The sequence below is a fragment of the Amphiura filiformis genome, chromosome 1 (assembly GCF_039555335.1).
Source record: "Amphiura filiformis chromosome 1, Afil_fr2py, whole genome shotgun sequence".
NCBI classification, from domain to species: Eukaryota; Metazoa; Echinodermata; class Ophiuroidea; order Amphilepidida; family Amphiuridae; genus Amphiura; species Amphiura filiformis.
In genome coordinates this window covers 33,305,001-33,320,369 of record NC_092628.1, presented here as the reverse complement: position 1 = coordinate 33,320,369, position 15,369 = coordinate 33,305,001, and the positions used below count along the sequence as shown (strand labels likewise).

At 36.6% G+C, this 15,369-nt stretch overlaps 1 protein-coding gene across 1 annotated transcript in view; it reads left to right on the top strand.

Moving 5' to 3' along the window:
* Positions 1-9,582: 9,582 nt before the first annotated feature.
* Positions 9,583-15,369, top strand: part of LOC140145867 (uncharacterized) — a 53,921-nt gene continuing 48,134 nt past the window's right edge. The window contains 1 exon segment of the mRNA XM_072167565.1: positions 9,583-9,630. Coding sequence (XP_072023666.1) covers positions 9,604-9,630 — 27 coding nt within the window. The 5' untranslated portion in view covers positions 9,583-9,603.

The window sequence follows — 15,369 nt, the reverse complement described above, 5'->3', positions numbered from 1 at the left end:
GCTCGGCGTAAACAGTGATCGGTACCCATGCAGTGTTTATTGCTCCTTCTTTGTCACACTGTAAACATTGGCCAGAACACATGGAACGCGTTCATTAATGTAACGGTTTTTAACACATGACACGTGTTCAGCTTATTTAGAGAACACTATAGTGTGAACACTTGAGACGTGTTCATAAGATACTGTTGAACACATGACACATGTGTAATAAGTGTTCTAAAATATTTCAGAACATCATACAGTGTTCAAACTACAAGAACACCAGTGTTCAAATGAAACAAAGAAAGACATAAGGAAATAAGAACACGTGTCAAGTGTTCAAAAGGTTTTACATGTGTTCTAAGTTTTGAAAATGTTGTCTTATTTTTAGAAATCAAATATTAATGTAACAATGTTTCCTTTTTGTGATAGTGCTAGGTAAGGAGACACTATTTAAGGCCAATTTTAGTATGGATATGCAGACATCTTTTCATAACAGAACACTATAGTGTCAAGTGTTCTAATGACTCTAAGTTTTACAGTACATGTAAGCCTCATACTTACAAATCAAGACACCCGGAATGTCGGACAGGACCTCTTGCCCAATGTCGAATTACCATAATTCATTCAGGGAATTCTTTTTGCATGTTTCTTTGATTCTTTTCAAGAAAATAAGATATATACTAAATATGTACACGAAACTTTTAATTAAAACATAAAACGTTTTCCTACGCCTTTTTAGGTCGTAATATAGAAACGGTGCCCAAAATATCTGTGCCAAAATTGCTTGCCCCCCCTTTCGACCTGCCAAAAATCGCTTGACCCCCCTTTCGACCTGCCAAAAATGCTTGCCCCCCTTTTGGCCTGCCAAAAATCTTTGCCCCCCCTATAATTCACCCCGGGGTACACATAATTATTGCACCACCCTTAAAGCATTCCAGTGTTTTAAAATATTTGAAGAATCTAAAAACAAAAAACGGCCAAATCACAGAAATTGAGGAGGGAGGGTCGAGAACCAAAACAATAAATTTTAGCCCTATAATATTGGTTCTCTAGTCCATTATAAAACAACTTAGAAAAAAAATACAAATTTATTTGATGCGGTGCAATTTGGCATGACATTCATTGCATTGTCATACAAACAATAATATTAAGGATAGGCATGGGCGTTGAATAGATACAGGTCCCTTTCAAAATACATGAACTATATATAATAATATGACGTTAGAAGTTGTTAGTCCTTTTATGGTAATGGAATACCCAGCAAACACTAAATTATCAACATTATTCGCGAAAGGTAAGAAAAGGTTGGGTCGATCTGTTATGTAATGATTTCGTGTAAGCTAATTCTAATCCTAACCTTAATCCTAATCCTAACCCTAGCTTGAACCCTAATAACCCTAATTCTAACCCTAATAACCCTAATCCTAACCCTAACCCTTTTCGTGTAAAATTACATGAAGGAATAACCAAAGGTGGCTACCCTACAAACACAAAACCTCTGCGTCTTAGACATCATTCCATGATTCGCAAATGTTTAGAAAAGGTTGCCAGAAAACGTTTGAATATCGGGTTATATAAATGGCATATATATTCTAACATAATGTTTTATATTTAAGTGTTGACAAACTATTTGGCAAAAAACGTTTGCAAAAAATAATTTACAATTACATTTTAAAAACATTTCAAAAATATTGTCGCAGTGTGTTTTCATACAAAACGTTTTAAAACATTTGTATAAAATCCAAACACTAAAATATAAATTTAAAACGTTTTAAAAACGTTTTTCCTTTGCTGGGATAAATGCCTGAAGTACCAATTTAGCACTGAGGCCGGTTAGCCCCATATAGTAATTATGCATGTGATGATTGATTAATACTTTTGTCTGATACGGAAGCATATATATAATTATGAATAATATAAAGTGTATTATCTTGTCATACGTAAACATGATAATGACCGCTAAATTTTGTTCATGGACGTTAAAGCCATATTGTATAACGTTCTGTTAATACCAGCGCTTATGTTGTCATTCCGCAATGCGTTCACTCCGTCGGTCGCGACTGAGGTCGGTCCTGACTAAGGTTTTGATCGCGTGAATAAAAATATCTTATTTTGTAATACATGTACGGTACAGCACCTAACACATTGGTTTTAGCTTTTTAGTTTATTAAACTATACGTTACAATATTTTTCTTCGTTTATGTTTCATTATCCAACTCACCACAATCAAGAAAATAAAGCCGGACATATTTGAGTCTCCTTGCTTCACACCTGTTTTTACCACAAACCATTCCGACTCCTCTCCTTCACCTATAACACTGCGCACTTACTCGCTATCTTCATACAAGATCTGGACCATTCTTATCATCTTTGATGCAATTCCATAATCCTCCACAGGTACGTTTACTTGATGCAGGGGTCAAATGCTTTTTTAAAGTCCGACAAACGTAACATAATAATGTTGACTGTCTATACAACTTCCTCAATTGTGTTCCGTAAAAAAATCTGCATGTACTTCTTCCACTTCTAAACCCAGTTCGTTCGTCTCTCATCTTGTTGTTTACTCCATCTCTAATTCTATCAATAAGCACTCTTCCAAATACTTTACTTGGGACAGAAGTCAACGTAATCCCACTTGAATGTCCACATCAAATTCTGTGAGCTCATTTCATCTTTACCATCAGATTATTCCATTCTTCATCTTTCTAACTGCTACTTTGATTTCTGCTTTCGAGACTTTTATCACTAATGTCCTCCTGACTCCTCCATAATCGTTACCGGTATCAAACTCCGGTACTCTCTGTCATTATTGTCATTTAATTCAGCTCTGATACTGGCTTGACTGGTAATCTGTTATGTTTAAAACTTCTTCAAAATGTTCTTGCTATCTTGTTCTCCTTGCGTATTCTTCTGGTATGTGTTACTTTTTACAGCATTGCTTGTCGTGCTTGTTCTGCCTTTATCATTGCATATAGCGGAACGGGCTACGCGGAACGGGCTACGACTCATAATCGGAAGGTTGCGGGTTCGAGCCCCGGCGACGTCATCTGGTTGTGCCCTTGAGTAAGGCACTTTATCTCGATTACTCCTCTCCACCCAGGTGTGAAATGGGGAGCTGTTATGAATACTGTCCATTGAGCGCCGCCCAAAGGTATGAGCATGCCTTGGGCATTGTATGGCAGCTGACATATTCTAACAACGGCGGAATAAATGTAAAGCGCTTTGGTACATGTTCACATGCGAAAGGCGCTGTATAAATACCAACATTTATTTAGTTAAAGTCTTATATTAGGGAGGGTCCTTCTTTTCTTTTCCTCATTTTCTCCTCAATTGGACAGCAGCTAATCATTTCATTCATTCATTCATTTCATTCAGCTGCGAAGCAGGCGACAACAAAATTTCTCCATGTACTACGATTTGAAGCTAAAGTAGTAATGACATATGGCAGTAAAAAGTTGTCTAAGTCCCCAACAGTTTTTGCACATAAGACAAATAGGATGTTCTTTGCCTTCCATGTCTTCTTTTGTGAAAAAAAGCTTGACTTTTGTTGGACTTCTCCACAGATGCTCCAGTTTCCAATATTAAGCTGCATTTATTTGCCCTTTTAACAGGATCTACAATGATCATGATAATAAATTATGGTAGGTAAATACCAAAAAGAATCTTATCCATAAGACTAATCCCGTAGTTAGACCAGGTAAAGTATATACATGGTCTAACTTGTTTCTGGCATTCGGACATAACTGTCGAAATTAGGAGAATGAATGTACAAGTTATTAAGTTAGCATAAAAAGTGTCTAAAAAAACCATTATTAATTATATTGCTTCAAAAGCCTGCGCCATACTAAAGTTGTCCCTATTCATATGGAACTTGAGGTGGTTGAAAGTTCTCGTGTTGTACCAGTAAATCATAAAAATTATCACAAAGAACGAAGTTCCACATTATTCATATACGTAAGTCTAATACTTTGTCACAAAGTTTGTTGAGCCAAGAAGTCATCAAAATTCAGGAAAAAGGAAAAACTCCACATTTCAAAGCACGCAATCGGTTTCAGTGTCGTGACGATTTTATGATCCGACCACGAACATGGCGAAGTCAAGTACAAATTTGTCATAAAATTTGTATTATATCGCGAATTTAAAAAAAAAAATCAAAATTATTTTGATATCAGAAGGACATTCTGTTCACGAGATACGGACGGAAGGCTAATTCAAGCATAATAACCCAGTACTGAAGTAAAAGGAAATTCTTTGATTTTTACTGATATAGGCCTATAACACAGGTTTGTTTACGGTTTATTACCATTATCATTTCCTCTAACTTAAGGGCTCTGGTACTATGGTATGAGCGTTTGGATAGTATTTTTTGTGGAGTTTTCTTTTTCTTTTATCAACTCGCACTAAGGTGGAGGCATTGTGATCGACGCTCAAATTACAATCTACAAAAAGATATGAAGCTTTCAAATCCATTCTATGCTACAAACAAACCCTCTCTATCATCCATTAGTGTCATCTCAAAAATCAACTTGAACATAATATTTCCTGCATTGGATATTCCAATGGCACAGACCACCAGACAAGCAAGGAGGCACATAGGCTAGCATAAAATACCACGAAGACAAAAATTACACATTGGGCTCACAACAAGGTTCTGAACAGAAACATCACAATGACTGTAGTGGAAGACCATTAATGATGGGAACTTGGGAAGACGGAATGCCAACTTGCCAAGCCTATAATAAGCTATACCGGTAATATTCCAATTCGCTTTTACTGTACCACACAGCGCCATCTGTTGATACACTATATATAACAATCTCAAGTAGCTTCAAGTCAAATCAGTGGGCGATGTTTAATTTGGAGCTACCAATCCCGGGGGGGGGGGGTACTTGGTACAAATGACCATACATGGACGTGCCGCAAATATGGGTAGCATTTTTGGCCTTTATGACCCCTTTTTCTAAGCCAATTTTGGTGTATATGAACTTGGGTCCTTTTTTGAAAAAATTGTTCAATTTTCTCGAAAAATAGCCCAATTTATTTGGCGCGCAATTTTGCCTCAATCTAGCCAAAATTTCAAAATTGTCCAAGAAATTTGAGGAAATTTGTAAAAACTAAGACAATATGGGTTAAATTTGGCCAAATATTTTGAATTTTGGTCATATCAATGGGTACAAATACACGGGTTTACTCTGGGTTTATACATAAATCTTACATAGCCCTTCAATAAGGACCTCGGCTATGGGGGGGTGTTGCATCAGATTCTTGGAATTGTCGAAATTCTGGAATTTTGACAATTCCAAGATTCTGACGCAGCTTGTCAAAAACTTGGAATTGTCAGATTTCTAGAATTTCGACAGTTCAGGTTTCTGAAATTACGACAGCGCCCTCTGTCGTAATTCTGGAATTTCGACAGTTCCAAGTTTTTGACTGGCTGCGTCAGAAACAGAAACTTGGAACTGTCGGAATTCTGGAATTTCGACAGAGGGCGCTGTCAAAATCTTGGAATGGTGCCTATTCGTGTCATTTGACACGAAATAGAAACGAAATGACCTCCGTGCTGTTTGTGTTAATGCCCGGTAGAAAGACGCTGATTGGTCCATGCTGCCAGACCGTGCTTGTCAATATATAAAATTGATGTAGGATAAGTTCTTCTAATTATAGAAGTACGCAAATAAATCTTGCAAAGACAGATGTAAGGAATTTTGAAAATTTGTCAAAAAATGGGAACAATTTTTGAATAGGCCTAGGCCCTACTATTAAAATAAACGACTATAAAGAATGGGCCTATATACTATCACTTTCCTTCTTTTATTCACGCACTGTGCTTCTTATCTAATAGGCTACTATCAAAATTCCAGAATTATGACAAAATTCTCACTGTCAAAAATAACTACGGGAACTGGGGGAACTATCTGGGGTTTAGACTGCCATATCTGAGTTTACGTCTCTTATCTGGGGTTAAGGCGCCTTATCTTGGGTTTAGATGCCTTATCTGAGGTTTACGACCCTTATCTGAGGTTAACAACCCTTATCTAGAGTTAAGGCACCTTATGTGGGGTTTAGATGCCTTTTCTGGGGTTTATGTTCCTTATTTAGGGTTAAGGCGCCTTATTTGGGGTTTAGACTGCTTTATCTGGGGTCTACGTCGTCGCTTATCTGGGGTTTATATGCCTTATCTGGGTTTAGACTGCGATATGCTAAGGTTAAGGCATCTTAGCCACAGGTAAGGAACGTAAACCCAGGATAAGGCCGTCTAAACCACAGAAAAGGCGCCTTATCCCTAGATAAGGGATGTAAACCCTTGCAAGATAAGGCAGTTGAAACCCCATATAAGAGACATGAACCCCAGATAAGGCGGAAATGACACACTTATGCTTCTGCTCTCATTCAAAAATCACAAATGGGGGCCATCTTGGATTTCTGGGCAAAAATTATTTTGTAACGTCAAATTAATGTCAGATTCGGATTTCTTGGGGTCGACTTACCGGAATAAGTGTCTTTGTACACGATTTTAGGTAATCTGGTTCAAAACTTATTTTTTTCAAGATGGCGCCGGCGGCCACCATCTTGGATTTCTGGGTAAGTTCGTAATGTCAAAGTAATGTCAAATTTGAAATCCTTGTGGTCGACTTATCCAAAAAAGTGTCTTTGTACACGATTTAAGGTCCTCTTGTTCTAAACTAAATTTTTCAAGATGGTGCCGGCCACCATCTTGGATTTCTGGGTGAAAATGATGCCGTAATGTCAAACTAATGTCAGAATCGGAATCCTTGTACTCGACATATCCGAAAAAGTGTCTTTGTGCATGATTATAGGTGCTCTGGTTCAAAACTTAAATTTTCAAAATGGTGGTGGCGGCCATTTTGGATTTTGGCCTCTAGCAAAAATTGCCGGGATTTTCGCGAGGGACACGGTGGCTATTTTTTTCCTAAATGGTCCATAGAAGTCGAATCAATCATCAAACCTTACTAGCCAGAGAGTGGTCACCAAAGTGAACTTTTTCCCCTAACTATAATCTGCATGGTGACTAAAACATCAGAAGCATTGTAAAACATACCGGTAATCAACTTCGGCCCAAGGCCTACGTTCATATAATAATATAATACGTGTAGGCCTACTGCATTTTAAACAATGGACGAAATCGTTTCTTATTTTATTTTGGGTTTTTTCATTATTATTTTATTCAAGTTCATTCATTCATTCATTCATTCATCAATATTAAAATTATATTAACAACAAACAAAAGACAATTGACTAAATTCCAGTATAGGCCTACTTCCCCTACCCTCTACATTATTAAAATGTAGGTCGCAGTAGTTCACTTTTAGGCCCAGGCCTATGTGGTTCTCATATAGGCCTACCCGTTTCAACATGTTCCGTACGGCACTAGGGGGCACCTGATTGCTGGGAAGGCCACCCTCTCCCACCCCACCATCCTGCAACCCTAGTTCAGTGCGCCTCTAACATTTTATCAGTGCAACTAAATCGGAGTTTTTCCCGGGGTTTTCCCCCTTTAGAATATCGCTTTAAACTTTGATTAAGAAAATAACATGAACCCGACGTTACAAAATGAAAATAATTCCAACTTTTTGACAGCTGTCGGAATTCCAGAATTCTGACACCCGTCACTGGCCGTCAGATTTCCAGAATCCCGACAGTTCCAAAGATCTGACACACCAGTGGGGGGGCCTTAGCGAAGCCGAGCAGCGAGGCCGAAGAAGGACCTGGGGGCGGCAGATATCATTTAGGGAGTGTTCATAAATTATACCTTGGTAGGGTAAAAAACTGAGGAAGGGGTCAAACAAGTTTTAGACCTTAAAAAGAAAGGTCGGCCCAACAAGTTTTAGGTGTTTCGAAAGGGGGGGGGAGCTTCCGACCGCTTAAATTTCCGCGCGCGAATATCACTTTTAATTAATTGGGCAAGTTTGCAATGGGTTTTCAGTGGTTTGTGTTTGAAAAAAAATAATGTTGGCACTTTGTGCATGGCACATATTTTTATTAATTAATATAAGATTAAAGATAAAAACATGCAACATGTATTATGAGATCAGTTTCAACCTTGGTTGTTACTACACCCTATACAATGTAGGCCCTACTACTAAATAACCAAATCCCAATCATAGGTCTAGGGAACACTGGTGTTTTTATCGTAGAATTTTATATCTCTACGACGATGAACAAAAGAAAACTAAAGCAAAAGAATTGAAAAATTAAATAAAAGTTGTGAAAAGTACATACAGAGAGGAAAAAACTGAAATAAAAACTTATTGTTTTAAATAACTAATAAGCTTGACTGGAGGAACCGTGTTCCCGGGACCATGTTGCGCTTGTTGGAAACTTTTCGCCTTGTATTATAGGCCAGATTGTCACTTTTAAAACGGGACCTTTGTCTAATGATATGAATGCTTGTAAGTTATACTTCTTGAGGATTGGATTCAATGGGGTGTCATAATGTGCAGGATTACAAAGTGCATCTATTAAAAAGCAAGTCTATCCAAATGTGATTCAGTTCTAAAATTAGGATTTTTTCCAAGTGTAAGGGACCGATCGTTATTTACGGCAGGGGGGGGGGGGAATGGGTGTTTTGGCAAAAATATTGACAAAAATTTCGCGTTCCCCCTCGCGTCCGCTCAAAATTTTCGCGTTCCCCTTCTTTTCCCAATTTTCTCCATTTAAAATTTAACAATCCCCCTCCTGGTTCAACTAAAATTTCAGGTTCCCCCCTCAAGACCACAAAAAATTTCGTGTTCCCCCTAAATTTACCCATTCCCCCCTGCCATAAATAACGATCGCTCCCTAAGGCGTCTTTCTTTCTTTCTTTCTTTCTTTCTTTCTTTCTTTCTTTCTTTCTTTCTTTCTTTCTTTCTTTCTTTCTTTCTTTCTTTCTTTCTTTTCTTTCTTTCTTTCTTTCTTTCTTTCTTTCTTTCTTTCTTTCTTTCTTTCTTTCTTTCTTTCTTTCTTTCTTTCTTTCTTTCTTTCTTCCTTCCTTCCTTCCTTCTTTCCTTCTTTCCTTCTTTCCTTCTTTCTTTCTTTCTTTCTTTCTTTCTTTCTTTCTTTCTTTCTTTCTTTCTTTCTTTTATATTTCTTTCTTTCTCAAGTTTTTCTTTTTCTTTCTTTCTTTCTTTCTTTCTTTCTTTCTTTCTTTCTTTCTTTCTTTCTTTCTTTCTTTCTTTCTTTCTTTCTTTCTTTCTTTCTTTCTTTCTTTCTTTCTTTCTTTCTTTCTTTCTTTCTTTCTTTCTTCCTTCCTTCCTTCTTTCCTTCTTTCTTTCTTTCTTTCTTTCTTTCTTTCTTTCTTTCTTTCTTTCTTTCTTTCTTTCTTTCTTTCTTTCTTTCTTTCTTTCTTTCTTTCTTTCTTTCTTTCTTTCTTTCTTTCTTTCTTTCTTTCTTTCTTTCTTTCTTTCTTTCTTTCTTTCTTTCTTTCTTTTATATTTCTTTCTTTCTCAAGTTTTTTCTTTCTTAAGTTCTTTCTTTCTCAAGTTCTTTCTTTCTCAACTTCTCAAGTTCTTTCTTTTAGTTCTTTCTTTCTTTTATTAAAAAATATATTTATTTCCACAACTCCTGGTAAGAAAGACTAAAAATCAGATTTGACCCCGGGTCAAAACCAGCTCAACAAGCAAGATGGCCGCTTTGCCGTCAGTAACCCAGGTAAGAGTTTCCGCACTTTATATACATGTTTTACTCAGTTTCTGTACGTTTTATCTTAGTGGTAAGGGTTTTAATGGAAACCTTAGGCTGTTTTCTAAGCTAACTGATATTTTTTGGTAAAATAATTGTTTTCAATTGAACATCTTTGGCTCTGGAAAATGGGCACTAAAATTCCTCGATACCGTACCGGTATACACGTACAACCGGTTCAACACACCCACCCACCCACCATGCACCTACATGGATCGAATCCATGGGTTCCTACAGTCACCCATGGAAAACAGTGTACTGAATAGCTGTACACCATGTCCATATTGGCCAAGGGATGGTTTGTTTACATGGCAATAATTCCTTCAGAATAGGCAATACAGATTCCAAACATATAAAACTTACCTTATATCAGTTTTAGTTGCCCCTAATAACTCCAAATTGACATGACAATTAATTATATTTGCTCAATTTCATACCAAAATCAAGGAAAACCGTGTTTTGTTATTGCAAAATAACATGAAAATGAGAAAGGTTATATCTGGTCATTTGCAGTAGGCCACTTCAGGTAATCAATATTGGTCCTTGAATTGCGTACCTGAGTGACTTTTTGCTCATTGTAAGAGTGATAGTGTTGTAAACTTGATTGCATAACATTAAGATTGCCAACTGACATCCTTTGTATTTGAGTTGTCTGATGATGGTATTAGAACTGTCATGGATGTAAACATTACACAAAATGTCAACAAAACATGCTACTGTAGAACTCTATGCCTGTATGTGTGTGTCTGAGGGCCGATGACACACATTCGATGGGTGTACCATGCACCAGTCACACCACCCATTCTATATTCTCTCGGTCGGATTTCTTCATGCACTGCATGTTGTGTATTGCACTTTACCCATTGTAGGCCTGTAAAAACTAAATTATTAGATTAATGATAGTACTACGATCTTAATTAAAAATTAAAATCATATTATAAATTTATAAATTATTGCCATTGGCAAGATTATTGCCAGGGCATAAATATAATTTTAATGAAAGGTGAATTCAAATTAAATTTGCCATCAAACCGCATCATTTTATATATCAAATTAAAGCCCTTGAGCAGAAGCTGAAATTTTTTTTTTTTTTTTTCCCTGTAAGCAATCCAGAATTTCCCTCCAGTTTTACCAAATTTCCCTCCAGTATGACATATTTCCCTAAGACTAAGTTATGTATTTCTTTATTTTTTTGGTCAAAAACCAAAAATTTCCCGGCAATGAGCTTCCTGTATTGCCCATTTTTTCCTGCCATGCCCTTGAGTAAAGAAAGCCAAAACTGAAAACGTTTTTGTCATAAAAGGAGTATTTCGTGATCCTAGCATCCTCTATTTAAATATGTCATTTTTCATTATATCCACGAAAAAAACCTATTCCCAAAACTTCAGTTGAAATCCGATTTTGCGTTCGCGAGTTATGCATGATTAGGCCCCTAACAGTCAATTTTGAGTTTCCCGTCACATAATTTCTGAAAACAAGTGAGGTAACTTTTTCATTATTCATTATTCATTATTTTTCTGCCTTTCATTATATGACTAACACGCATGTAAAATGTGTTGTTATTTGCCGCTCACAGCGGCTCACTCACTTGAAGATTCATGTTTAGCCCAAATGAGATTCAAAAGTATATTTAAAAAGAGTCTGCAAGGTTGACAGCAAAATGTATGTTTTGATTTTGATTTTTCCACAAAAAATAAAGTGATATTCATAATTTTTTTTTTCAAATATAACCAGTTTTTATCGGTATTTTTTGGAAAATCACAATAATGAATTCAAGTGAGGGTCAAAAAATGAAGTGAGGGCGGGTGACGGGAAACTCAAAATCGACTTTGATTGGCCTTATGTGTAGGCCTATTACACTGCTCCATATATAGACAATGCGTTGTAATTTCGTTCTGGTGCACCAGAACGAAATTCAAATTTCATGATATCTTTGCTAAACGAATTAATCTGCAAGAAATATTTTGTACATAAACATTATGTAACCAGAAGTTTCCAGTGATATAAAAATCTCAACTTTTTTTGAGAAAAGTGGGGGGATGAGGCTGTGGATCACGAAATGCCCTTTTAATACGTTCCATAGCAAAGTTACATCTTCTTTGCCAAAGATTGGTGGGGATTATACATTTTCAATATTACATTCACATGGACGATATTTTTTTTTGCAAGCTCTCCGCAATTCTGGAGAGTAGATTTCTTGTAATATTTGACTTATTTACCATCCAATTTATATCCTTCATTTATGTATATTATTAGCATATCCAGCGCGGTCAAAAAAGAGGTTTCTGATCGTCACAATGAAACACTTTTAAACTTAAGGACACAATTTCCAGGGGTCGAAATAAGCGATAGCCCAATAGCCAATGCTATTGAATTTTCAGTTGGGCTATAAGATTTTAAGCCCATGTAGCCAAATGGGCTATTGATACTGACATGTTTAAATATCACATGCATGGCAATTTATTTAAAAGTAAATTGGGTTATCCTTTGTGAAAGAGAATACCAAACAAATCCCAACTCTAATCCTAACCATAACCATAACCCTAATCCTACCATAACCCTGGCCTTACCCTAACCCTATAACCCTAATCCTATTAGTATTTCGTGCTCTCTTACACTAAGGATAAACCGTAAATTGTGTATTTGTGTAATGGTAAATGGAGTAAGTCAAAAAGAATGTGTTCACAAATTAATATGTTCCTCACTTAGGCCCTTTTTTTATAATCTGTGAATGCTTCGTTCAATTAATTTTGCAAACACAATGTCTTTTCTCTTGAGCTACTGATTTTCCTTCTGGGCTATCAGAAAATATGGCTGGATAGCCCAGATGGCTATCACGGAATGATCCCTTATTTCTACCCCTGTTTTCTCAGTTTTACCAGCCAGATCAGATATAGGCCTACATGTATGTGAGTACGGTACCAATTTCATATATAAATTGACGGAATTGCAAAGAAATTTGTTGAAATGTTTGAGCTGCGCAAAATGTTAAGTGTGTAAATCCCATTTACACACAAAGTGGCATTTAAGCCAGTCTTTGTGTACATATGGCGTTATGAGACTGGTAAGCGAGTCTAGTCAAAGATTGACTTTCATCAAAAATATTCAGCCAATATTTAATGCATCAATTAAAAAAAAAAACCAGCATTCTCTTGGTCGGACTGATGTCACAGGGGAAAAAGCCTTGTAAAACCAGTGTGCGCATGTGCAGTTCCTCTTCCTGGAGCTTACTATGCATGCGCTTGTGCAAAGGGGACAATGTTCCCGGATGTCCGACTGAGTGAATAGTCTCATGGTAGTGCAGCTTTTCTATGTGGAACTGCTATTACAATCCCTCTAAAATTCCATGTGTGATTCTCTCATCACAAAAATAAATCATATATTTTGGTCAAGTGAAGTATCTGGACAAAAAATAATTTACTGGTAGGTTTCCTTGACAAATCTTTTCTTGTAAATTTCTATGTAAATATATGTATTGTGTTTGATTGTGTATCAAATGTGTCTTAAGGTTTGCCTTTCATACAATATAAAATTTAAAATATGGTACTGTAATAAAACAGATTACAGGATTCACACAGTGCAGTGGCAGCAGTGCAGTGCGTCTCTGTGCAGTTCCAATAATTAAAACTCCTGGCTCTGACTGGGAGTTCCAAGAAGTGCTGTGTATGTGTAGCCACGGTTTAGTGTGCATTCACATGCAAACTTAGCTGTCGGAACAAAGAAATCTTTTCTCTACAAATGATTGCAAATTACAGCCTGCTTTGCATCAGGGCTTGAGATTGGAATACATTGTATCAATTTCCTTCTCACAAAGTAAGGGCTAAGAGTAAAATTGTACAATTGTGTTTGGGAGTGGCCTTCTCTAGCTCCTTTTCCTTGCTATTTTCTTCCATTTCTTGCTTTCTTTATCAAAGCTATCTGGGCCAGTATGAATCTTATTACTTGCCTACACTGGCTATCCACTGTATCCAGGCTTAATGCATGAGCTTGGAACGGTCCATGGATTAGCATATATACATGTGTCCCTCACAGACCAACCTGGGTAAACAAACGAAACAAACAAACACATTTAATCATATTTCACCACAAATATGATGAAAACACAGGTAGGCAATGTATGAATAAGGATACATGTAGGTCAAACAAGTGGTCAGTTATTGTCAATATCAATATTTTGCGACATACTAATGAAAACAGTTCATACAACTTGAGACCAAGTCATCAAGCATTCGAAATTTGTAGACTACTACAACTGGTCTCTGTGTCACTCGTACATCACCATCGTTTCGTTTCGTTTCGTATTGGAATTTCCTCCTTTTGTGTAGGAGCACCTCTTCCTTTTTGAAGAGTAAGTTCTGTTCACAAACATCCACTAGTCACTTCACACAGTCACAAATATAGAAGAATTGTTCCTTCTTCCTTTACATTTAGTCACAAATCACAATCACAATCACAATAGTCAAATATATATAAAGTTAAGGTTGTCGGCAGCAGCGAGGGGAATAGGGTCAGGCAGGGGGCAGGGAGTAGATGTCCAGTATGATGTCCGGCTCTTGGTTCTCAGGTGACTCGGGATCTGTAACAAGCACAAAAACATAACAAGCACTTGTTAAGGATCATGCATAGATCTCTGTTCTGTTCATATTAATGTCAAAGCAGGTAGCAGGATGAGGCAACATCACAGCAGCATTCAAAAATGAGTTAAAGTGCAGCAGAAGCTTTATAAATCAGGTTACTGGGTACTTGCAAACTCAAATCATCCACTCGCAAGAACAGTAGGTAGTGCAATCAAATGGGTGGTGCTAGTTCGGGTCCAATTGACCAAATTGCGGTTAGGGTTCACAGCAAATCAAAGGCATGGAATGCCTACACTAGCATGCAAATAGGTGTACACTTCAAATCAAATCCATCCACTCTCAGTGCAGTAATATAAGCAGTGCAATCAAAACATCTAGAATTGGTGGAGCTAGTGCAAATCTTGTCTTCACATCCGCGTTTATACGTGTTCGGAATGTTTTTCTTATTAGTTTGCGGTAATGAAAGACCAGAAATATGCCAAATGGTATTTGACTATTTGGAGTACAATAATTAAAAATTATGCAACATTGTTTAACTTAAAGCCAGTGTAGTTGTAGCTGAACTGCTGAAGGAAGGTCAGGGTGTGTGCAGAACCTTGAAAAGCCAAAAAAGTACTTGAAAATCAAATTGCCTTTTCAAGGCCTTGAAAGTCCTGGAATTTTGTTGAAAAGTCCTTAAAATTTATGGAAAGTCCTTGAAGAAAAATGTGTTGAAACAATAAAAAATTTATGTTAGGCCATCTTAATTAAATACTGTGTCTAAGTTTGTGAGAAATTCAAAATCTAATGCGAAATGTGGTATTCTTTACTGTATTTAAAAATTTTTTTTTTTTATGTGTCAGTACAGAATTTTGGACAAGCATTTTGCGCAAATAATATCCAATGTTGTAAATGTTGACATAGCAGACAAAAAAGTCACAGCTATAAACTATTATTTTTCTTTTTTATTATTTTCGTGTCCAAAATTTACGAAAAAATCGAAAACTTGAAATCAAATACGAATTTGAGTTTTATTTTCGCCTTTTTGTTTAAAAAAAAAAAAAAAGAGATAAAAAAAATGAATTTCTTGATTTTCAAAGAGGACTACGCGCACGATTTTACTAACGCGCACGGCAGCTTTGAGACACAGGAT